This window comes from Perna viridis, chromosome 4 (assembly GCF_037379345.1).
Source record: "Perna viridis isolate PV_CMFRI_1.1 ecotype Kerala chromosome 4, ASM3737934v1, whole genome shotgun sequence".
NCBI lineage: Eukaryota > Metazoa > Mollusca > Bivalvia > Mytilida > Mytilidae > Perna > Perna viridis.
This window is the reverse complement of record NC_142448.1, coordinates 36,538,186-36,562,615: the sequence shown is the minus strand read 5'-3', so window position 1 is coordinate 36,562,615 and position 24,430 is coordinate 36,538,186. Positions and strand designations below refer to the sequence as shown.

The 24,430-nt window shown below is 30.8% G+C and overlaps 1 protein-coding gene across 1 annotated transcript; it reads right to left on the bottom strand.

Moving 5' to 3' along the window:
• Positions 1-1,189: 1,189 nt before the first annotated feature.
• LOC148619945 (DNA-directed RNA polymerase III subunit RPC5-like) lies at positions 1,190-24,430 on the bottom strand. The gene is made up of 18 exons (XM_088580393.1): positions 24,325-24,430; positions 23,647-23,697; positions 22,544-22,621; positions 21,684-21,790; positions 20,652-20,734; positions 19,835-19,951; positions 18,836-18,999; positions 17,102-17,226; positions 15,412-15,503; positions 14,527-14,647; positions 13,177-13,258; positions 12,360-12,419; positions 10,748-10,851; positions 9,742-9,851; positions 8,510-8,994; positions 4,646-4,711; positions 4,133-4,258; positions 1,190-1,347 (listed from the first exon to the last, which is right to left on the bottom strand). Exons 1-18 carry the CDS (start codon positions 24,418-24,420, stop codon positions 1,279-1,281), a joined length of 2,136 nt encoding a protein of 711 aa, XP_088436519.1. The 5' UTR covers positions 24,421-24,430; the 3' UTR covers positions 1,190-1,278.

Sequence of the window (24,430 nt, the reverse complement as noted above, 5' to 3'; positions counted from 1 at the left end):
AACATATATTTATTGGGTGAAGACTTCATAAGTTGGTAAAATTTGTCCTATCCCTTTTTTGAAGTTGACAAATTAAATTACTGTAAACTAAACATATATTTTAAATCAAGAAAATAATGGGACATTGTCAAATAATTTTTCATCTATCTAAATTAAAAAAAAAAAACAATTTAGAACAACAAATTAAGAGGGTGTCCAGGCAAAAACCAGACAGTAGGTGGCACATGGCAAATTCTAGATTTCAAAATACTTTTATCCATTTCATACCGCAAATGCATCCTTTCTCAAAGGTGAATGCTGGTTTTCACTTAACTGCAACAGTTTAAGAGAAATAAATTACATAGGAAGCATTGAAATTAATTGAAAAAGGGAGATAACGCTTTTATTTCTTATTATTAACTTTGTGGCTACTTTCTTACAGAACTTTAAAATCATTTTCTGAGCCATCCATTGTTGATTTAAAAAAATCTTTGTACTATTTGACATACATATGATATAAATATTACATGGGAATGAAGAATCAGTGGGATAAAATTTACCATATGCCATCTGCCTGGTTTCTACATGGACAGTCTTTTAATAGATAGAGAGAAAATTAAAGAGAATACATTATACGGCAGTAAATAAAATTGGAAACAAAAACAAAAAACAAAGACCTCCCCCTTTTTGTAGATTTAAAATTTATGAACATTAAACATAATGACTACGTAAAGCTTCTCTCACAAAAATTGGAGACCCAGAGGGCAAAAATACACAGGCGCTTGGGACCAGGATTTTTTTTTTTATTTAAATAATATTTAATCATTTTGTTTCCAGATTTGAGTTATTATGTGTGTTCTCAGACGTGTCCACTTGTTATTTAATGATGTTTATACTATGCCCAGTTAAACAGTAATAAATAACAAGCGGAAACGTCTGAGAACACACATAATAACTCAACTCTGGAAACAAAATGGTTTAATGATATTTTTTAAATAAAAAACAAAAAATAAAAAAAGAAATCCTAATCCCAAGAGCCTGTGCACAAATATTGTGGTAAGACACCAAAATACTTAAAAAAAGGGAAGAAAAAAAAAGACAATTTTCAGCTGTTACAATTTTCACATATGACTCTAGAAACAGAAACAGTCATCTATTCGCCATTGAAACCCCAGGCCTTTTGACTTTTAAAAAATAACCAAAACAAATCTGAGGCTAGAAATTTTATTACTCATTACTAAAAAAATCATTTTAACATACTAGTCAGTAACTTATAGTGCTATGATTGAAAAGTTCTTGTCATGAATCTGTGACTAAAGTTCCTTTCAGATACCATGTTGCTCCTTTGCCTTTAGCTGCACAGTAGTCCTGCAAAAAAAAAGTCACCAAGAAACTGAAAATAAAATTTTAATTCTATCCTGTTCATGCACATGTAACACGGAAAAAATGTAGTAAATGTATCCATTTTGCATTTATCTATGTAATTGACAATCAGAACTACCGAACCATTGCCGCTACACTAAGAAATAACCTTGGAATTGGATGCGTAAAGTAGAATTTCATCTTGAAAAAATTGACAGAATTGTAGTGTTATACAGACAGAAGCACATTAATCCAAAAGGTAGCACCAAGAATTTTAATTAGATATCACTATAACTAAAGAACACTAACTCTTACACAAATTTTGGCCAAAAGAGAGGAGCTAAGGAAAAAATCATTGAGAAAATTCAACCAGTTTAGCATTGGATCTGAAAAATTCCAAATAGATTCTACTGCCTAATGCATTCAAAGTTTTCCTCTTTTGTAACAAAGATAAGTAGTTCTTATTGTGGAAAATTAATGTATTTTTTCTAAAAAAAAATCTGACTACAGGAAGGACAATATAGTGTATGTAGACCCCCCAAAATGGTGTGTTTGATTGGTTTCTTTGCATCATGAACCCCACTCTACCTCTGACTTTATTAATAATACTAGTACCTACACTAATTAAAATCATCAAGATAAAAAGACATAAAATGAACCAACTGAAGGATTTAACTTGACCTCATCCTAATGAAAAATAATCATTACGTTATGTTTAATTGGCTTACAAAAAGTTACAAAAATCATAAAAAACATTTTTGCATCACAATTACATATTTGTAGCATTATTGCTAAATTGAGCTATTTCCCATAAAGCTACAGAATTATTTTTATCCAGTTATAATAAGGAGTAAACAGATATCATTTTGTATATGTGATATCTCAAGTTAAATGTTATGATGGACTTAATTTGGTTTTTATAGAGTGATTTTTAAAATAAAATATATGAGGCAAAAACATCATGAAACAGAAGACAGAAATTGCTTTTTCTTTGGCCAACATATAATTTAAAATGGTTTACCCTACCTATCCATAAAAATTTCACCTACCTATGGGCAAGCCAAAGTGGACAAAAATCAATATTTTGTAATATTAGAAAATGAATTTTTAATATTACAAAATCATTTTTATAATATATTAGAAAAGATTTTTTAATATTAGAAATTCATTTTGTAATATTAAAAATTCATTTTCTAATATTACAAATTCCAGATTTATTAATATTATAAAACATCACACATTTGTAATATTACAAATTGAATTTGTAATATTAGAAAATGAATTTGTAATATTAGAAAATGAATTTGTAATATTAGAAAATCACTTTGCAATATTGCAAAATCAGTCACATTTTTTAATATTACAAAATGATTTTCTAATATTAAAAAATCGTAACTGAATTCGACAAATCCATTTTCTAATATTAAAAAGTCGTTTTTTAATATTAGAAATTAAATCGATTTTCTAATATTAAAAAAGTGTTTTGTGATATTAGAAATTAATTTGTAATATTAGAAAATGAATTTGTAATATTGAAAAATCATTTTTTAATATTAAAAAACACTTTTTTTGTAATATTAGAAAATATACTTTTTAATATCACAAAATCGTTTTTTAATATCAGAAAATATTTTTTATATTAGAAAATATTTTTTAATATTAGAAATTCATTTTGTAATATAAAAAAAATCATTTTCTAATATTACAAATTGAATTTGTAATATTAGAAAATCACTTTGCAATATTGCAAAATCAGTCACATCATTTAATATTACAAAATGATTTTCTAATATTAAAAAAATCATAATTGAATACAACACATCCGTTTTCTAATACAAGAAAATCAATTTTTAATACATGTCCTAAAAAAATCGCTTTTTTAATGATTTTTGAATATTAAAAAAGTGTTTTGTGATATTAGAAATCTAATTTGTAATATTAGAAAATACTCATTCTTGTCCACTTTGGCTTGCCATACCTACCCAAATAATGCTTTATGTTTTAAGAATCATATGAAATTTTGGAATAAAATAGTTTCTCTACCTGCCTACCCAAAGCCAGAGCTTAAGTCGGGTAACGAGAAACAAACATTACTTTAGTATCAACTTAAATAGTAAAAAGATAATGTTAAATATGCATCTAATGTTTAACTGAATTGCATGTGAGGGTAGTAAGTACCATACATGTAAAATTCTAGCATATTTACAGCTACATTATTAAAATTCGGTAAACAAAAAAAAAAAATTATATAAGTAATTTTTCCACATTTTTTCTAAGGAAAATTAAATATAGTGCCCATGGCTATCTTTTTTTGCCTTTAGTGATACAGGGATGATTTTACGAGGTCGTCAAAGCAGAAATTCTGAATTAAATAAACAGTAAAAAAAAAAAACTTGTTACAGTAAAATCCGGATTTCAATTAACAGAATTCCACTAAAAAGCAGAAAAAAATCATGCCTGGTGATATTACAATTAGCCATTCTCCTGAACCTCTGGTAAAATGACTCTAATGAAGTCCCATTTTGTCCTATCCAAAATTGTATGCACTAAGATTCATCCTATTACTATAAATATGGAAGCAACCCATCCTACAGTTCCAAATTAAAAGAGATTCATCCACAAAGTGTGGAGGATTGACAGATAGATGACATTACCTATATGTATATTCCTCCAACACTTTGTAAATCATTGATAAAGTGGAGACCCTTTTACCAAATAGTGTTTTTAGTCCTCTATTTGAACAATAGAAATCCTGGAAACAAGTTGCGCTGTAAATATACATTGTACTTACGCTTAAGATAAGTCTTGAATCTTTCTCTGAAAGGTCAAGGTTAAGTTCATCTTTGACAGTCCTGATAAATTGTTTTCTTGTAGTTTTGAAAGATGATGAAAACATGGATAGTAATACTTTTCTCACCTGAAAAAAAACTGGAACCTGAAACTTGCTATAAACAAATGTATATGTTACTGAATATGATCAGACTGAAACTCACAATATACAAATGTACAGTATATGGTACTGGGTATGTTCCCACAAATGGGGTTGCATTTTCAGTGAATTGTCTGAATCATTGCATGATTTAATAAAAAAAATGTTATGTACAGTATGTGTTATATTGCATAATTTGTTCATTACCTGAACAAGTTTTATTGCTATAGTTTATCTATACTATAATCCTATACAGTCCTCTATTATTCGGGTTAGTCATTGAGAATTTTAAAGGAAAGGACTGCTTTCCAAGGGCCTTACTTAAAATTTTGACATAGAGGACTGCACAGTCACTAAGATTAAGTGGCTACGTACAGGGTCTAGTTTGTCGCCAGTAAATGTAAGGGCATACAACTGTTCCTTGGGTACACCTGGTGGCCACTGAAAAAAAGAAGAAAAATGTACCCATAAGAGTAATGAACTTGGAAACAAGTACATGTATCAAGCATATACATGTATATACATGTATATGTACATAATATATATTAAGCACCTGCAAATTAATAGATCACTCAACAAAATCATAACAGGGCCAAGTCTCATAAAGCATTTCAAATCAATTTTTTTCTCAAATCTTGGAGTTATTCCCACAGGAACTTTTCTCAGAAAAAATCAAAAATTTTCACAACTTACAAAACGTTTACAATTGTAAGGTATAGGGGTTGATTTCATTCTGAAATAATTTTAATGCCTGTGGTATTTTTCCTCAAGCCTTCAACTTCAAGAAATCATAATGGTTGAAATGATTTGTGGAAATCCTCAAATTGAGATGTTTTCTACAACCAGGACATAGATACTGTCAGAAACATCATAGAACTGACTTGTGACATGTAATCTAAATTAACATATCAAGAGTTATACTTGAACATATGATATGCTGGTCACTGTTTTCTGAGAAAAAATGGAAAACATGGAAAATATATGTAACTTTGTACGGGCAAAATCATTAAATGTGTTTTTGAGCTACATGTATCTTATGAACAGACCATTTCTACTCATGGAGGGGGCTGGGATGTTATGTTGAGTTAGAAAATTTTTTTTTATGCAAGCATAAAAATCTTTTTTTTTCAGCAGCTGGTGTTTATTTTCATTTGAAAATCTACATTTTTGAGTAATGGGGACATATTGAATTATAATTGTTTTTCTGAGCATGGCTGAGTAAAAAAGTGTTTTGCTCAAATTTGGAAAAAAAATTTTTCAACAGATAACCAAGACCCCCACCCCACCACCTCTAAAAAAAAAAATGGTTGGCGTCTTTCAACATGTGGATGGGCAGATAGATAGAAATACATGATCCCATGTCTGTCAAAAGATCAATATCAAATTATATCTAAATTAAAATATCTAACATGTCTGTAAAGCCATGTTCAAGTTGTTATACTCTTTATTGTGATTTCTTTAATGGATACAAATGATAATTCCATGAAAAAAAAACCCAAAAACTTGACACTGTGGACCTTTCCTGTCTGACCTTTTGACTGTGATTTCCTGATGGGTAGTTCACAAAAAATATTGTCAATAGGATTTCAAAGAGTCCAAAATATACACTTTGGACTTGGGGTCAATATACATGCACATTTACAATGTACATGTATATCCAGTTTACACAGTTTACATGTTTCTTTTATTCATTTTATTAATGAGAGCTTTCCTAAAATATATATTTCTGTCTAGCATAATACTTCAAGGAAAATAACTCCGAAATGAATTTTAGAAATTTCTCCAATGAATTACCAATAAATTGAACATTGAAAAAGAACAAGAAACAACATTTCATCCTTACTGGAGCACCAGGTTCATGCTCTTAATTTGGACAGAACTGAGATTTCCTGAAGGAGAATCCATTTTTCCATAAAAGCTGTAGAAAACTCTGAAAATGATAAATAGGAGAAAACTTCTGGCAGAGGCTAAGCACCACCCAATAGTTAAAAAGTTACATTTTATCCTCTTTGATAAAATGCATGTTTTATAGATATGGATTAAAATCTAAAATAGGAGGTGCAAAATAGGAATATGTAATAAAGATTCTGTGAAAGTTTTTTTGAACTCCATACAGTGATGTAGGAGGAGTAAGGAATAAGCGATGGATACCCTTTTGCGTAAAGGAAGGAAGGAACTCTGGATGGAAGGACAGACACCCCTTTGTGTAAAGGAAGGAAGGAACTATGGATGGAAGGACAGACACCCCTTTTACTTTATACCCCCAGCAGAAAAAAAACATGTAATCTGTACTCTTTTCTTGGTCTTAGCTTAGCAAGATTATCTCATGAAAGATGACCAAAGGTATTTTCCATTACTGGCCATTTCATCATTTTTCCATTCATTCATTCTTATTGCTCTTCCTCACTTGATATTTTCATCACCAGGCAACTACACATTTTTGTGAACAATAACCAGTGATTTTTATTGACAAGATAACATCATAATGACAATCTAACTGATAAAAAAGAAGACAGTAAGCATCTACATGACAAACAGGAAGTATCGTTACATTATCTCATTGGGGTCATTACAATAAGGCTTGTAAGTCTGATCACACGACTGTGAATTGATGAGAATGGATCATTTAAGGAGGTAGATATAGGGTAAGGGACATAACTCTTGAAATTAATGATATGTTATATCATATTCAATTTCACCAAAGCCTATCGAGCTTTCATTTGAAACAGAATGAAATCAGTCTAAATTACTTTGATGCTTACATGAGATTGATGTAAATGGTGAATGCAAACATTCCCATGATTTGTAAGAGTTGTGTCACTTACCCTAGGTCTACCTCCTCAAAAGCATAAGAAGTGGTTGCTTATCTTATCAATGAAAATCTCCATATAAATATTATGATGATGAACTTATGAGGCATAATTATTTAGAACTATACTATAATAATTTTGATAATAACAAGGAAGAAAATTCTTACAACAAAAAATGTATGTAATATACCAATGTACTCCGAAGTATAACTAAGTATACATGCATGTACATTTGTAAATACAAATCAGCCTTTAGTTTTGAAAGTTTTCAACAGTAGAAATTTCAGATCAAAAAACAATTTGAGAGTGAGGCTCAAAAGCCCTGCACAGGTGGATAACTCTATCTTGACCTTCTTTTTAGCTTTTCTATATGTTCAGGTACATGTATATGCTATACTAATCTTCAAGTGCAAGTCTTTGTAAGAATCAGGCAAAATCAGAAACATGCATGTCAAAACTCCATCAATCTGACAATATTATATATTATAATAAATATTTCACTCAAGGATGATTTCTCTATTTGAAAAGACCATTGTTTGATCTCTGCATCACCGCATTTGCTCTGATATTTTAAATAGAATGTTAGAAAAATGAGGTTTTTGACAATTATCTGCCCTTAAAATGTTCAATTTCAGTATTTATCAATGAAACTATAAACTTAATTTACCAAAATGGTATGAAAAATCATGCCTTTTTTTCTTGATTCTGATGGTGCCAATAGTCAAATTCAATTTTCATAATGGTGGGTTTTTTCATAATATGTTTAACCTACAGCCTGATTCTTAAAGAGACTGACACTCAATAACTTAAATCAGACCTACTACAAATGTAATTGTTTCTTTCCAGTCTGTGTCACTATATACTGGAACTAACACTACTCATTTCTACTTTCGGTTCAGAATGAATTTTTCTATATCCTCAAGTTTTACTCTTTATGATTATTAATCATGAAAGTAAAAATCTGATTGGCTGATTAGAAAGGACATCTGAATAGAAAGTAGCATGAAGAGTTCAAGGCATGACTGAATAGAACAATGGACGACTTTCACATTCGGCATTTACACTGAATCTGGTGGAAACTGGTTTACTGTTTTACAGCAGACAAAGAATGAATATCGGATTTGAAGGCTGCAAGAACAGTTATAGTAATGTGGAAATATGTCTACGAAAATAAAATATCTGGAATGCTTTAATATTATATGTATCATTTAAAATTTTTTGTAGTAGTCGAATAAAGTTTCTGTTCCCTTGGTTACCATTGCAATGTCACCCGACCTTACCCTGTTGACCCCAGCTGACCTCAATATCATTGTCTATCGATAGGTCTAATTTTTATATAGATTGGATGCCATACATGTATTTACCTGGTTCACTATACATGTGATTAAACTTTTTTTCTCAATCGTCATATTTAAGTATGAAAACTTACCATATTCTCTAATTTGAGACTGCCTGACTCCTCCAGAGCCTCCTCTAACATCTGATCTGTGATTTCTACATTATTCAGTATATAACCTGAGGAACATTGAGTCAACCTAATACTTAACAAGCGTCTCAATTCACTAACAGTCAAAATAAATCTACTTTGCAATTTTTCACACACAAAATTTAACAATTCAGTACTTCTTTCATCAAATTTTGCAGATGTGGCACCTTTGGGATTTTTATCACAGTTATTCAGAGGACTATTTTCTCCATTGGTCACATGATTTGTTTCAGACACCTCCATTGGTTCATGGTGTGTTGGAATACTTGTGTCCTCATCTGCACTATGATCATTTTCTATTTTGAGGTCTGTCTCAATGTCACTGTGATCTGAGACAGATCGACCACTGAGTGTCCTTTTTCTCCTTGGAGACCTGCTTGAAGAATGCCTCCTCCTCCTTGCTGGTTTCTCTCCTTGGGCTCCAGTGTCTATAAAAAAATATTACATGTAATCAAGGTTTATGGAGGTGAATTTCCTCTATTAAAATATTATTTCATATCACATAATAAATGCCCTATTTCATGCCAGACGAATCATGCTTACAAAATTAACAATTATACCATAGATTATTGAAACCACTTGAATTGTCAAAATAAAACAAAAAAATTCAAGTAAACAAAGAATGAATAAAAAAGTTTACTCCAGGTTTATTTTGGGAAAGATGATAAATTTTAAATTGAAACTGCTAAAAATGTATTATTATTACAAAAAGTGCATTAATAGTGTATCGATCATCTTTGTGTGGAGATTCTCCATCTTGAAACTCAATTCATTTTTTGCTTGTGTTATTCTTGAGATTTTCTACTTTAGTATAAAAAAGATATACATTCATAACAAATATCCTCTGTTTCAGGCTAAGGGTTATAATCATAAAAAATCCTTCATGAGCAACAGAATGAAAAAAATAAACCCTAACAACATTTTAATTTTTTACAATAAATAAAAACCTCTATACAGTCAAAGAGATAAAACAATCCTGAAGTAAAGATTCATATTTAAAATCACATTAGTTTCCTTGGGTTTGCATATTGAGATTTTCATAGGGTATCATAATCTGAATGGAATTTTCATGGTACATGAAATTGCCTAAAAGTCTTCAATTGTGTCACAATGCCACAGAGTAAGGTACTCTAAAAACTATATACTACCATTACAGTACATCATAGTTGCCTTACCCCTGTCTTTGAATTTCTTTTCATGTTCCTTTGGGATTTTCAACAGCTTTGAAAGAACTTGGTATCTTGAATCCCACAGAACTTTCTGTCTGTGGTTAATATCAGGATGTCTGTAATGCAAAATAATTGTAAACAAAAGAATCTTTCAAAATCATATAAACATTCCTAATACTAAAACTGTCACTTATAAGACATAAAATGGAACAGATTTTGAGACCCCAATGATTGGGAAGACATTTTTTTTTAAATAGGCCATTTTCAGCATTATTACATGTATTCTAATGTTTTAATATTCTAAGTAAAATTCTTTAACTTTAATGGGGCATTTTCAGCTTCAATGGGCCATTCCCTATCACTGAGACCCTACAGCATAAGGAATATGTGTAACAACTATAATGATAATTTTACAGCTAGTTGAAATAGACCAGTTCTAATTTCAAAAAAAAATCTAGCTAGGCTAGTGAGTAATTTAAATAGCTCTCTGTGTCCTACTTAACTACCACAGAACACTTGCTTGATCTTTTGGACACTGTCTTTTAATTTTGAATATTTGTCAATTATGATGACTTTAACCTTTAAATTTGCCATCCACCATCATAATTGACAGTTATTCAAAATCAAAAGGCAGTGTCCAAAAGATCATACAGGTGTTCTGTGGTATTTAAGTTGGACACATTGTGTGATGTCGGGCAGATTTCTACCTAGAGAGCTATTTAAATTACTCACTAGTCTAACTAAATTTGTATTGAAATTGGAAGTGGTCAATTTCAACTAGCCATAAGATGTTTTCACTGAGTTGTCTTAAGTTGCAGATAGTCTTTGCACAAGATATGTATTTATTGACATTGAGCTATAAAATGTAAGCAGTTATCACAATTTATTATCCAGAACAAAAAAAAACAGTGAGAAGACTATTGTCAAATTTTGCAGAAGAAGACCCAAAAGGCAATTGCACAACTTTACATTGACATTTGACCCAAGACAAATGAAAAAAAAAGTGTTTTACCTGGATACAAAATCATGATCATATTGGAACAGAAACTCCCATCCACAGTTGGCTCGGATACGGGACATTTGTTCTAAAATATCTTTGACATCTTCTGCTGGTAGCTAAAAATCAACAAATAATTATTAAAGTGGTATTATTTAAAAAAAAAATGGAAAGAAGAAAGAAAGTGTAGTTAAAAAATTAAGGAAGTGTCAATAATTTCACTCTCTAAGTTTGATATTTGCCTCATTCCGCAAAAGTTGCAATATACCAGAAAAAAAAATCCTGACAGCCATTTTTTTAACTAGAAGAAGCACATTTATACGGCACAGATTCCACTATAAAATTAAACATGGCACAACCAATCAAGCTGCATACCAAATTTTAAATCACTTCAATGAAACTCCAGAGATTTCTGTGATGAAAATAAAGGGATGCCTAAGTAACTTTAAAGACCAACAAAAAAAATTACAACAAACAGGAAAATTATTTGTGTAAAAGCTTAAAATCAGTGCACCTAGAAATTAAAACAACATACTATTTCAAACCCCTCCCATTAAGGGATAATGAGATTTCGGAATAAACAAAAAAAAAATATTGGACAGATATTCACAAGTAAGACTATATGCCATGATGCCTGAAGGTAAGGGCAGAAAAGTGACTTTTATAAGAGCTATTAATAAAAGCATTCTACAGTAGATTCCACTTAATGGTATTCCTGTTAAATGTATAGAAACTCTAAGAACAAAAACATTTCCCATCTTATCCATGTAAAAGTTTCCGCTTATATGCATAACATAGGAGCAAAAATTAGTAGCTGAATTGGTATTTTAAACACAATTCATCTTAAGTAAAATACCTCAGTTTTCTACAGAACTTTGTTTTTACAACAATATTTTCTCTTTCTTTTGACTATACACTATGGCAGGAATTAGACATGATAGAAAAATATGTCCCACTTAACACTGAAAATATTAATATGTATTTTCCCTTGAAATGATACTTTCTGGTAATTGCATTTTCCTTTTAGTTGCATATTTTTTTCTGAGAAATAATAATTGATTGAGTGTTGGGGTTCAACATCCGAGCAGCAATATTTCAGCTATATTCAGACGATGAACATGAAATGGATGATAAAATGAACATGAAATGGATGATAAAATGAACATGAAACGTGGCATCTTTCCCAACACGGTGTACCACAATGGTTTGCGGTCAGGTTTTCCGTATTATAGCCTGACAACCCCAGCATGTAACATGCCAGGGGTACCCCATTCCACCACCTGGGGCAAACAATCCAGTTGCTCTGTGGGCAGATCGCCTGGCCCGGCTAGGTATCTGAGCACTATTTAGTCACCTTTTACGACAAGCTTAGCGCTGCTGCAGGCCTATTCTTTTGACAACCGGACCTGCATGGGGCTTCTGAGAAATAGGCAATGCAATTGAAAGGAACCTACTGTAAATTAATATTATTATGTTTAACCACACAGTGAAGTAAATGTTTATGTATTCAAGTAGCTCTGGTACATTCTTATAAAAACATCTGCCAAAATATTTATAAAAAATCATAGCCCAACAAAAATTGATTCATTGAAAGTGTCATCATATGGTATGAAAAAAAGAACTTTACCTTAACAATAGAGGCTATGTCTTTTCTGGTTACAACTCTGGATTGAGTAAATCTCCACATCTATAAATAAAAACAATATAGAATTTCTATATACATGTATCATTTGATCAGCAGCTTTGATGCGAAATACAAATGACTAGCCGTATGTATCCTCAGCAGTTGACAAAGATTGTAATTCAAACTTCATACTGAAAATATTTGCAATATGTTAAGTCACCAAGTTAAGTAAAATATTGCCATTGGCATGCAAGAAAAATATCAGACATCTATTTTTTGCATGTGTAATTCTCATAATAAAAATATTAGTATTTAAAAAATCAGCTAAGAACTGAATATATTTTAGCATATAAGATTACTTATGCTGGCGAGGATATTTTTATGTGAATAACAAGAATGTTTATTTTTTTATGTCAATTTCATGAAGAAGTCATGAAACTTGGATTATCTCCCTTTACAAGCATCTCTTGCTCTATGCAGAGGTCATTTTCTTGTAACAATACATTTAGAAGAGTTTCTTTACTAAATTTTATAAAATATTGTAATTTCAGAAATTACTGTGAGAATTATTATTGCAAATTTGTTATTTCAAGTAAAATTGGGGTTCTATAATCCCATTTCAGCGACGTTAAAAGGTTAAAAATGCAAGTACAAATATATTTTAATAAATGCATTCATATCTTATTGTAATAATAAAATTAACATCACAAAATTATGAAATTCCAGTAAGAAAATAAATGCAAATAAAATCTAGTCATATTTTTGTAAAAATAAATATATTGCAGTAATATCTGAATTTGAATATCAGGGTAATACTCACGACATAATCCCTGCCCCTGCATAGATGTTCACTGGATACACCACTGTGAGGGCTACAGTATTCTTTAGGATACAATATCTCACTGAAATAAAAATCAACAAAAATACCATTAATTATTGTTTTTTTGTTTTTATATACGAACTTTTTAGCGGTTAAATGTCGTAGCCTATTAAGTTCATGTCAAGAACTTGAGACTTAAATGCAAAGCAAACAATAACAGAATTGTAAGATTCATATTCTGACAGCTAAAATATGATATTCAACATACCTTTTTTATCTAGTCTGATCACAAAAGATCTACCAATTCAGATTTTAATACAGGGCTCACCATAAGTTAACTTTTAAAAGCAATACTGTAAACTACTAATTTTCGCTTTTTTCGCTGTGGAGAAAAAGCCGTGAAAATAGTACACATGAAACTGATAATTAACACTGTATAATGCTAATCATTTTTTGAATCCGCAAAAATTAGCAAACGTGAAAATTAATATCTTCTGTTGGTGTATTGGTATGTCATCTATCAACAAGCTATCCTCGCTTATTACAGCTACTGTGGATCCAGATGTTCAAAACTTTATCCACTGCATATATTTTTAGCCACATAATACAGTTATTTTGGTGGGTGTCAAAAATATGGCAATTTTGTAGCATAATTTTGTTATTTCTAATTATGGCAAATAATAAGTGGCGCACTAAGTACTTAAAGTAGCTGTCTTTGTAAGAATCATGCAAAATCTGAAAAATGTGATACACCCCATAAAAGGCTACATATTTTCTTTTTGTAATTAAGTTGTTTTATGGGTCTATACTATGAAAAATGAGTAATTATTCATTCAAATCTGCCTGTTCTTTGAAATAATCAACATTGAAAATCCAACAGATTCTATTGTATTGGAGTGTCATTTACAGAGTTATCTTCCTTAATTTTGAAATCTACAGTGCATTCTATATAATTTTCATCTCCTGAGAACATGGGTTATATGAAAAACTTAATGTTAATTTCTGTTTACTATGGCAATTCAAACAAAATGTCAAAAATAAAAATATGTAGGCTTTTTATCCATGAATCAAATTTTGCACGATTCTTAGCTGGAGTGCTACTTACATGTAAGTCCAGAGTAAACATTTTGTGGAATTTAAGCGCTTTTAGACAGACTAAAATAACCCAAAATTAGAACTCAGCGAAAATAACCCACTATATGGTATATTGTGTGGAATGTACCAGTCTCATCAAGTTGGTAATTCTTTTAAATAACAATGCCCTGATGTTGAGTGCCCAGAGTTTATGAATATTCCAAACTTTTTTGCAGAAATTTCAATGCCACAGCTCCACTCAATGAACAAGCCTACCTTTTAATGACCCAACAACCCTGGACTAGTACAGCAACCTGATGAAGAGGACCCAGTGCATCTGATGGTTCTGTGCCTTGAGGTAGTAATGTCATCAGCTGACTACAGGTTATTACCTTAGCTGTAATGAGTAAATTATCAACCCTTTCAATTGTAACTTCTGATAAAAGTAGAGATGATCATGTGAAGAAACTTCAGGGAAGCATACATTGACAAGAACAGAAGTTAATATACAGTTAAATTAAGTATTACAAGGCATAATTGTAAAGTCCAAATACCAAAAAAAAACTTAAATCATCCCTGCACAAGTATTGGGCCTGAATAAAATATGATTGTTTAGGGTATTTCCTGACCATTGCACGTCCTATTGTTATAATAATTTAAAAATACAGAAAATAAAGATTCAAACAAAAAAAACCTGTAAATACGCTTATTCATAAAAAAAGTGAAGTAATGAATAAAGTTACTGAATACACTCACATATCCCACATTGAATGAAGAGTTAGTTTTAGGTTGGAGATTTGCAAAATTGATGACACAAATACAATTGGTCACGTTTAACTGCATTTTGACAGGGTTTTCACATAAAGGAAATGGTTCAATGGTGTACAGCAGTTTAAAGAGGCAAAACTCTCACAAAATTTGAACAAAATTTCCTAGTTTCCAAAGAGTTTAAGAACAATTGCAAAGACCAAAACAGAATGGCAGATGGATGGACACGTCATTCTTTGTGGTATAATGACTTTTATGCCATAAAAAACACACATGTATGTGATGATTAATGACATCTGTGACACTGGAAATCTTAATCAAGTATATTCATGCTTTCCAACAAATCTTTCTATCAATAATAACACTGACCCCGTCTTTAATAGAGAAACATACCATTTGTAAGTAAAGTTTTAATCTGGTCAGCTAGTGGCATGGTACGTAACTGTATTAATGACAGAACATTACTAGGCATTGCTGGTTTCTCACTGAAAAATACAACAGAAAAATGTATTTATCCCATTAAATTTTATGAGTTAAAACATACTATTCTCCAGAAAAATCTTAGATCTAGATGTACATTGTCTATTTTCTAGACTCTTGTACTTGAAGCAATACTTGACTTCTACAACATTATTTTATTTATTATTTTACAGCATTTTTTTCTCAACCTTTTTGGGTCTGATATTCTAAAAAATTGAACAAAAAATTGCTTCCCCATTTTTAAAATGTGATCAATACAGGTAATTGGAGAAAAAAAATATGGTGAAAGGGAAATAAAATAGTATTATCATATAGTGAGATTAGGCGACTCCAATTCTTCATATTCTTCATGAATATTGATGATGAAATAAGCATTTGATACCAAATTAACTTTTCAGTATACAGTGAAACCTGTCTAAACTGAACCCTGATTAATCCAAAAAATAACAGGAATGGAAATGGTGAATGTAAAATAGAACAATTCCACATGGACAAATATGTCACCTCGAGGCAGAAACCTGTCTCAACCAAAGACTTTTTCAAATTCCTATAAAGCAATTTTATATGTTTTCTGAAACTTGGTAAACAGAATATCTGTCTAAAAGAGTAATCAAAGGAATCAAGATTATAGCGGTAATCAAAAGAATGTAATCCAGGGACAAAGACCAGACATGGAAAACAGACATATACAACGAAGAACATAAAGTAACTAAAATCATACATACAAAGTAACGAAAGCAAATGAGCAACTCGGACTCCACTAGAAACTGGGAGCATGGACCAGGTGCACCAGTAGGGTAAGCGTCCTCTGCTTTTCTAGAAACACCCGCCGAGTTGCTCATAAAATGTCAAGTCTGGGGTAGACGAACGAGGAAAGGAAAACTATGACTTGTTGAATAAATCAGTTTTCATGGTGCAGATGGATAAACCATAATGATATGTTTTCTTTTTTAGCTGATAAAATTTAATTTCACAAGGAGATATTTTGCAATTTTATTATGACCTCAAAATGGGCAATAATGAACTGCTAGTGAAAATTTCCCAATTTAACAATAACCCAGACGTTGTTTTAACAAAAAGTTTAAAATTGACTGTTATTATTGATGTCACAGTGCTGAATTCTATTACATGTATGATATGATAACTTCTAATCAATTTTACAATGACTTTTTTTGTGAAATCAACCACAGGCGACTCCAATTGTTCATATTCTTCATGAATATCGATGACGAAATAAGCATTTGATACCAAATTAACTTTTCAGTATACAGTGAAACCTGTCTAAACCAAATCCTGAATAATCCAATATAAGACACAAATGGAAATGGTGAATATGTCAAAAAGACAACAACTCCACCAGGACAAAAAATGTTAGCTTAAGACTGAAACCTGTCTTAACCAGAGACTTTTTCAAATTCCTATAAATCAATTTTAAATGTATTTGAACCTTAGTATACTGAACATCTGTCTAAACCAAACTCATTTAAAAGTCTAAAAGTATTCCATTTGAATGGGTTTCATAATACTGGTTTTTTTATACTAATTTCATGTTGGCGAACTATTTTGGCAAAAAAATCATAAGTATAAGAAATTAGAATCTTACCTTTCTGTTTGACTTGAAGGAGGCATCAACATCCTGAGGTATTCATCTGGTTTCAATGAGAATTCTGATACTTCATCATCTTTACTGGCCTCTAACTGTAGTCTCTCAGACTGGGATTCATCCGACTAAAAATGTAATACGCATAGATTATAAACTTTCTGGAAATTTTCCATGCCATTTGTGGGAATACATATCAAAGGTGTAGGGGCAATAAGCCATTCATATGGCTTAAAAAATCAACTTTGTTGAAATAACATAAAAACTGTTCACACCTAAGAAACAAATTTATATTTTCACATATGATTAAGCATGTAAGCATTCACTAAATTTACTGTTGTTTCTTAAGTGTAGACACCATTTCCTTGCCAAAAACATGATAGAATGTGACAAAAAAAAAATTGTAAACTTTAAGCAACTCTCTTGTTCTTTAAATGCAAAAATTATCAGAAGCCTTTATGTTTTCTTATTTGTTATGGATTTAAGTCTTCAAATTCACAATTAACACTTTCAACACTTTATGATTATTTTTCAGTTGTATTTTAGGCCAATGACACCAATAATTGTCCCATCTCCATTCACTTAACAGGAAGTTGATATTAGAGAGTAAAAAAACTGAATTCAATATATGGAGGCTAAAAAATATACTGATCTTTCTTTTTGCCTTTTCCTGTTTTTGTTTCTTGGCAACTTTTCATCAGAAGTAGAGAGTAAATATCAAGCTATGACAAAGAAAAGGGTCCATTTTATTAACTCAAAATAAAAGTGAAAGTAGAAAGTCTATTTTTAGTTTGACCTGTCCTGGTGTACCAAAGTTTGTGCCTTTCTTTTATAAAATGGAGCTAAAAATTATTTTTTGACATTTCCTTAATGGAAAAACATGGTCAAAAATTAGATTGAAACACCTTGTCTATTTTTTTTAAAAATCATGAAAATTTAAGGTATATTATAGAATCCCATGGGGCAAAGAATACAAGACTGAGACCTTAACAGTGCTCATGCACCGTGCAACTTTCCCATTTTAATGTGTGTATTTATCAAAATACGTAAATTGTAAAAAGTCCTACTGCATCATGAATGGGAGGCATTGGGAACATTTCTGATTTCCACCTCCATGTTTTCAAATTTGGTTTTGGATTCCCAAGATTGAAATGTTTCAGTAAAAATCTGGCAATATAACACAATTTTCAAAGTTTCTTCTAGTAAATATGTTCCTTAGCTATTCATGATTATATCTTTGAATTGGTTTATAATGCTTTAACTTTTTTCATTCAAAAGTTATAAAAAAAAATATAAATTTATCATTTATCTTTGATTTGTCTCCCCTTGACTATCTCCTGTTATGACATGTTAAGTGAAAAGTATGTTTTTTCTTTGTATATACGAGTGACAGACTGAACTTTGTACTTCCATTACATATGATTAGGCCAAAAAATCCATAACAAACCCAAATGATTGATGTCACATGACTGATAGTACAATATTGATGTCACATGAATGATAGTACAGTATTGATGTAACATTACTGACATTACAATATTTATGTTACATGGCTGATATCGCAGTATTTAAGCCTACAGTATGATAAAAAGAATATGATACAGTACAAATTTTCCCAAATCATCCAATAACGCCCTAGCTCAAGGGTTATAATGAACGTCTCGAGGTTTTATTGCATATATGCAATGGATATGGAAAACCCTCATGATTATCTATATATACTCAAGCCAAACCTACATCAATGCCATGATATGTAACATCAATCCAAGGTTCCTCATCCCTCTTTTTCTGAAGGTAACCAAATGACCTCATCCTTCTAGCCTTTGCCTCCTCAGTTTCCTGTCGAGCAAATTTCATGGTAACTGGTTTGGCTTCTTCTTCATCATCTTGGGATGCATCACCTAAGAAGATAAAATGACACTCTTTCTTTCCCTACTTCATTATTGTATAATTTTTGTGTCAAAACATTTTCAATTATAAAATAAATGATTTTACATGTAACTGACCATGAAAGAGCTTTTTTTGGTGAATAATAGCACCTTTAAGCATACATGCATCTGTTTCAACAAAACAAAAATCTATTTCAGTATCAAGGAAACATTTTTATCATCAATATTTAGGTTATTAAAGAAAAAGAGAGTCAATAAAGGAAAACTAAAATGCAATTATCAGTGACAGACTCATTTTCTTATTTTGCTTTTATCTCTACAAGACAATAAATTTAAAGTTTTTATGATGTTTTTGTTATTAGAAAAATTGTGATCTAGTTGTAACTAGAATCATAAAAATTTACAACATGAAAAATTAGGAAAGATTTTTACGATTGGGTAATTAAAACAATGACTCATTCTGTAGAATAAAAAGGAAAAAAATTCCTTTATAAAATTCATGAAATGCTTCACAGAGTGTAACTGGATACAACCACAAAAGTCAACCCAACAGTTAAGGCAAGTATAGACACACAATTCAAGATTAGTACAGCTCTGAATTTTTGATTTCCATTTATTACATATCTTTTAACCAAGGATAAGAGCATGAGTATAATCAAAGGCCCTTTTTTGGCCCCTATGTAATGATGCCGTCTTTAGTGGTATAGTACCTTGTGGTATAAATTCTTATAGATTTGTATACTTGTATTCAAGACATTGTCTGGATACTAAAATATCTAAAGACATTTGATAATGCTGATTCCATTATACAACCATATTTTTTTTGCAAGTGTATAAAAATATATACCAGCTGCATTTTCCCTTGTTGCTGCCTCAGTTTTAATCTTGTCATCAGCCTTGTCTAAATAATTAAATGAGGGTCTCATCTGTACTACAGAGTGAATTGGTGTGAGATGGAGGTCTCCTGTAACAACAAATATAATTACATAATAACATGCACTAGATATGTTTTGTTTTTTTTTCCCTATTTACAGAGAGATGGCACCTAATGATCAATTATATATGAAAAGGGCATATCAAAGCATCAAAAGAGAAAATAAACCAAAGCTTTAAAGGCATTGGTAAATGAGGTCTTTAATAGGATTCCTTATCTCTGTCCCTGGATTACATTTTTTTATTTTTGCTATAATCTTGATTATTTTTCTTTCGTAGATCAGAATCAAAATCATGATTTTCTTCCTCAAGGGAAGGAAGAAAAGTATGATTACTGTTTCAATGATATGTATGATTCCTTATTAAATGGAGAAACAAATAATGTTTCAATTTGTTCTCCATCAATATTAAACATTAAAAATAGTTCTCCTTATAGAACTAAACCAATCTAAGCTCAATTACAATCAGTCCTTTGGCATGTTTAGAATTATCCTCTTATATTAATTTTTGACAAGTACAGTGGTGTATAAACAAGTGTTCCATTCTGATGCTTCTGAGTTCGTGCAGGTGCCCTTTGCTTTCCTGTTAATTTTCCCCTAAAAAGATGTTAACGCTTGCATAATGTGACTTCAAATAAGCCTTTCACATGCTAGAATGCCCTATTTGATCTGGATTACCTTGCACTTTTCAAAACAGCAGGGAGTAATATAAATAATTTTACTAGTCCATACCATCTTTGACAACGCCAACAGCATATCTGCCAACATTGCCACTACACTTTGCTGATGTCAAAACCTGCTTGTCCATTTTATCACTGGAATTAAAAAGATTGTACATTACACATGTAGTCTTGTCTCTGATAACAGTGCTTGAAACATTTTTTTCATTCTTCTCACCAAACTGGCAAGTAATGTTCCATTTCAAATCGTCAAATTCAAATTTCACTAGCCAGCTTGATTCAATTACCCATAAACACTGAAAATAAAGGGTCAACTTTGTAGAAGTGTTTTGACAATAAAAACTTAATTCAGAGTCTTTAAATACTATTAAAAGATATTTTCACTAGTGCCCTTCTTGAGTGCTCAATTATCAGCACTAGCCAAATGCTATTTTCACTTGCCTTTGGCCAGTTGGCAATTTTGTTGGTTTCACATTGTGATAACATTGAAATTTTAATCAAATTTTATTTTATTTTTATTTTTTGCGACTGGGATTAACAAGGCATATGTACTATTTATGCTGGGCATTCATGTTAACTGTGCATCCCTTCTTGACAACGGAGACAAGAGAAAAACATGCGTTATAGTATAAACTGTACATGTACATATGTATATGTTACATGTACATGTACAGTTTACACTATAACAGTACATGTACATATACATTTGCATGGTTAGGAATAGTGATGATAATTTACTAGCAGAGGACCACTAAATGCATGAAGGAAAAATCTTTGTAATAAACGCCTTTTTGCTATTCCCATGTGACTGTTAGCCTATTATTTACATATCACAAATCAAATGAAAAAGGTTCTATAAATATACATATATAACAGATAAACAGCAATTTTAATACTGAGCTAATGTTAGCCTTATTTTCTTCAAATGAAAAAAAAAGTAAAACAAAAACTGAATACGACTCAACATGTCATTTTCGTACTAACTATATTTTATACTTAATTAAATGACTTCAAATTATATAAGGGTATGTATGTTTACATAATGAAGGTAAAACTTCAGAATGTTTTTGTTGTTTTTGCCTACCTTCTGTAAAAACCTCCAGAGGCTCCATCCACGTTGAGTGCAATCTGTTCTCCCTTACTCCTGGCATAATAGCTGCTGCTTGTATTTACTGCTACCTCTAACTCAACCTATGGTTAGAGAGAACAACTTAAAAATTACATGTATATGCAAACCTGTCTAAACTGAACCCTGAATAATATGAAAACCTGTCTGAAGCAGACGCCTTAAAAGGTCCAATTGCCTGAATATAGCTGAGATATTGCTGCTCGGGTGTTAAACCCCGATAATCAATCATAAAAGGTCTTGTTATACGAGTTTAAACACATTTTGAACCTTGCATGCCTTGGTAAACTGAGCACCTGTCTAAATCAAACCAATTTTGAAGTCCAAAAGGGGTTCGCTTTAGACAGTTTTCAAGGTATAAGTACTATGGAACTGCGAAAATATTAACAGCGGAAAACTATCATTTTAGGTGTGCTAAATCAATAGCTACATATGTAGCCCCCATTTTAATTTCAGTGTTTTAAACCAAAAATTGAAATACTATAAAAAATAAAAATGTAACTTGTACAAAAGGTTATTGAAATCTTTCCTGGCTCTTTTGGGATGTGAATCTGACGAACTATTGGATAGATGAAACTACAGCACAAATATTGTTTTAATATTTATGTTGCACAGTGATTTGTTGGCAGATGTAGTGTGCTCTTCTTTCGGAGAAAACTATCTGGAAACAAAAAGAACTTGGCTAAACTGTGCTAAATATATTTATCATATGCATTAGATATATAAAGTGTACAATATATCTCTGTTTGAGGAAATATCGTATTTGAGTAAATTTGAACATTAAATAATTGCACATTAATCACTAACAGAACACATACCTTTTTCTGTTGTGGTTTAACTCTTGCAGCCAAGTTCTCTACTCTATCATAGTTCAAATCTCTTGGTCTGACTGGGTACTAAAAGAATTTAATAAAATACAGTGTATGTTTATTAAACTAAGAAGATTTAATCAAAATGAATTATGCAATGAAAATATTGAACAGTAGTATGTTTTACATGATGTAGGTAATTTTGTTTTTTTAGTAAATATGTACATGTATGTACAAATGTACAGTTAATACAATAATAACCCTTTTTTGTGTAAATGTACATATACATTCAACCTAACATCAGGGATGATTTTACAAGGTCATAAAACAAAATGGAAATGGGTAAAATCGGAAATAAATAAACAATAAAAAAAGAATTGTAATGGTAAAATCCGAATTTCAAGTACCGGAATTCCGCTAAAAAGCAAAAAAAAAAACATCCCTGTAACATACTAACAATATTGTTGAATCTAATTTATGTGTAGATACTTATATATTAATTTTGATGTAACAACCAAATACATGTGTGCTAAAATTAACATGAAAATATCTGTTCTGACATTGATGAACCATTGTCCTTGGTTAACCTACATGTACAATGTCAATGTCATTTGGAGTTGAGTCATAAAAATTATTTATCCACATACCTACATGGATATTTTTATTTGGCAATATCTAGAATATTCTGATTTCATTTATTAATGTAAAAATGGAAAATAGGATTTTTGATTATTTTAAATTACATAGAAATTTTTTTGAAATACGCCCCAAAAAAAATAATTTCTAAATATGATTTCTATATACAATAAGGTTATAAATAGCTTGTGAACTCAATCTGACCCTAATAATAACCATAGTACAAACGATTCTAGATCACTCAGCACCTTCCAACTCCGCTTATCTCAAATCCACCCCAATTTCCACAATATACATTATATGTACATGTAGTAAAGTCAGACACGAAACTTATTCTATGGTTATACGTGTGAGAAAACTAATTGGATAATAAAGGAAGTTAAAATCTTCCACTTTATGTGTCACATACACTGTGCATTTGTATATTGTGGACATGTACAAATGGTACAAACAGATATGAATCATATGATGGTTACCTGAAGAAGATAAAGGTTATTGGATAAACTTTTGGACAAGTACACATCTACCTAAAAGAGAAAAAAATATTGAAATTGAAAACATGTCTAGTTAAATAAATTGTAAGATGATATACATTTACATGTACAATCTGTATTATTTTCAAAAACTTGTAGAAATGCATTTTAAATTAAGATATTTGTCATATCCATGTATTTGGTACAATTGAATTGTTCAATGCAAATTAAGGAATTATAATATTGTCAAACTCCAATTGTTATTAATTGCAACACACATATAATTTCCCCCAACTGTAACAGAACACACAAATCGTTATGCACATGTACACTTTAACATGCTGACATGTACATTTGTAATTGTATATCTTTCGTAATACTAAGAATTTCATACAGCAATACACTGTCATAAATGTTAATCTAACAAATAATGAAAAAATCGTAGAAACTTTAACTATTAAAATATGGCATTTTCTAACAAAAGCTTACAAACAAAACATGATTGAAAATCCGGAAATTTTAAATACGGCACAATGTAGATTTCATGACAAGAGTTTGTTGGTAAGTTGATATTTTGGGAGCATGCAACTTCCGTACAGGATCAATATGGTCATATAGATATGTTAGTTTACATTTTTCGTATATATCTTCAAGGCTGGAGATTTCATAATGTATATTTACCTCAAGCACGACAGGATCATCCTCATCGTCCGACATCGTTTCTGTAATTACAACAGAAATGCTGTTTTCATGCAACATTCCGTAAGCGAAACACATTTCACCATAT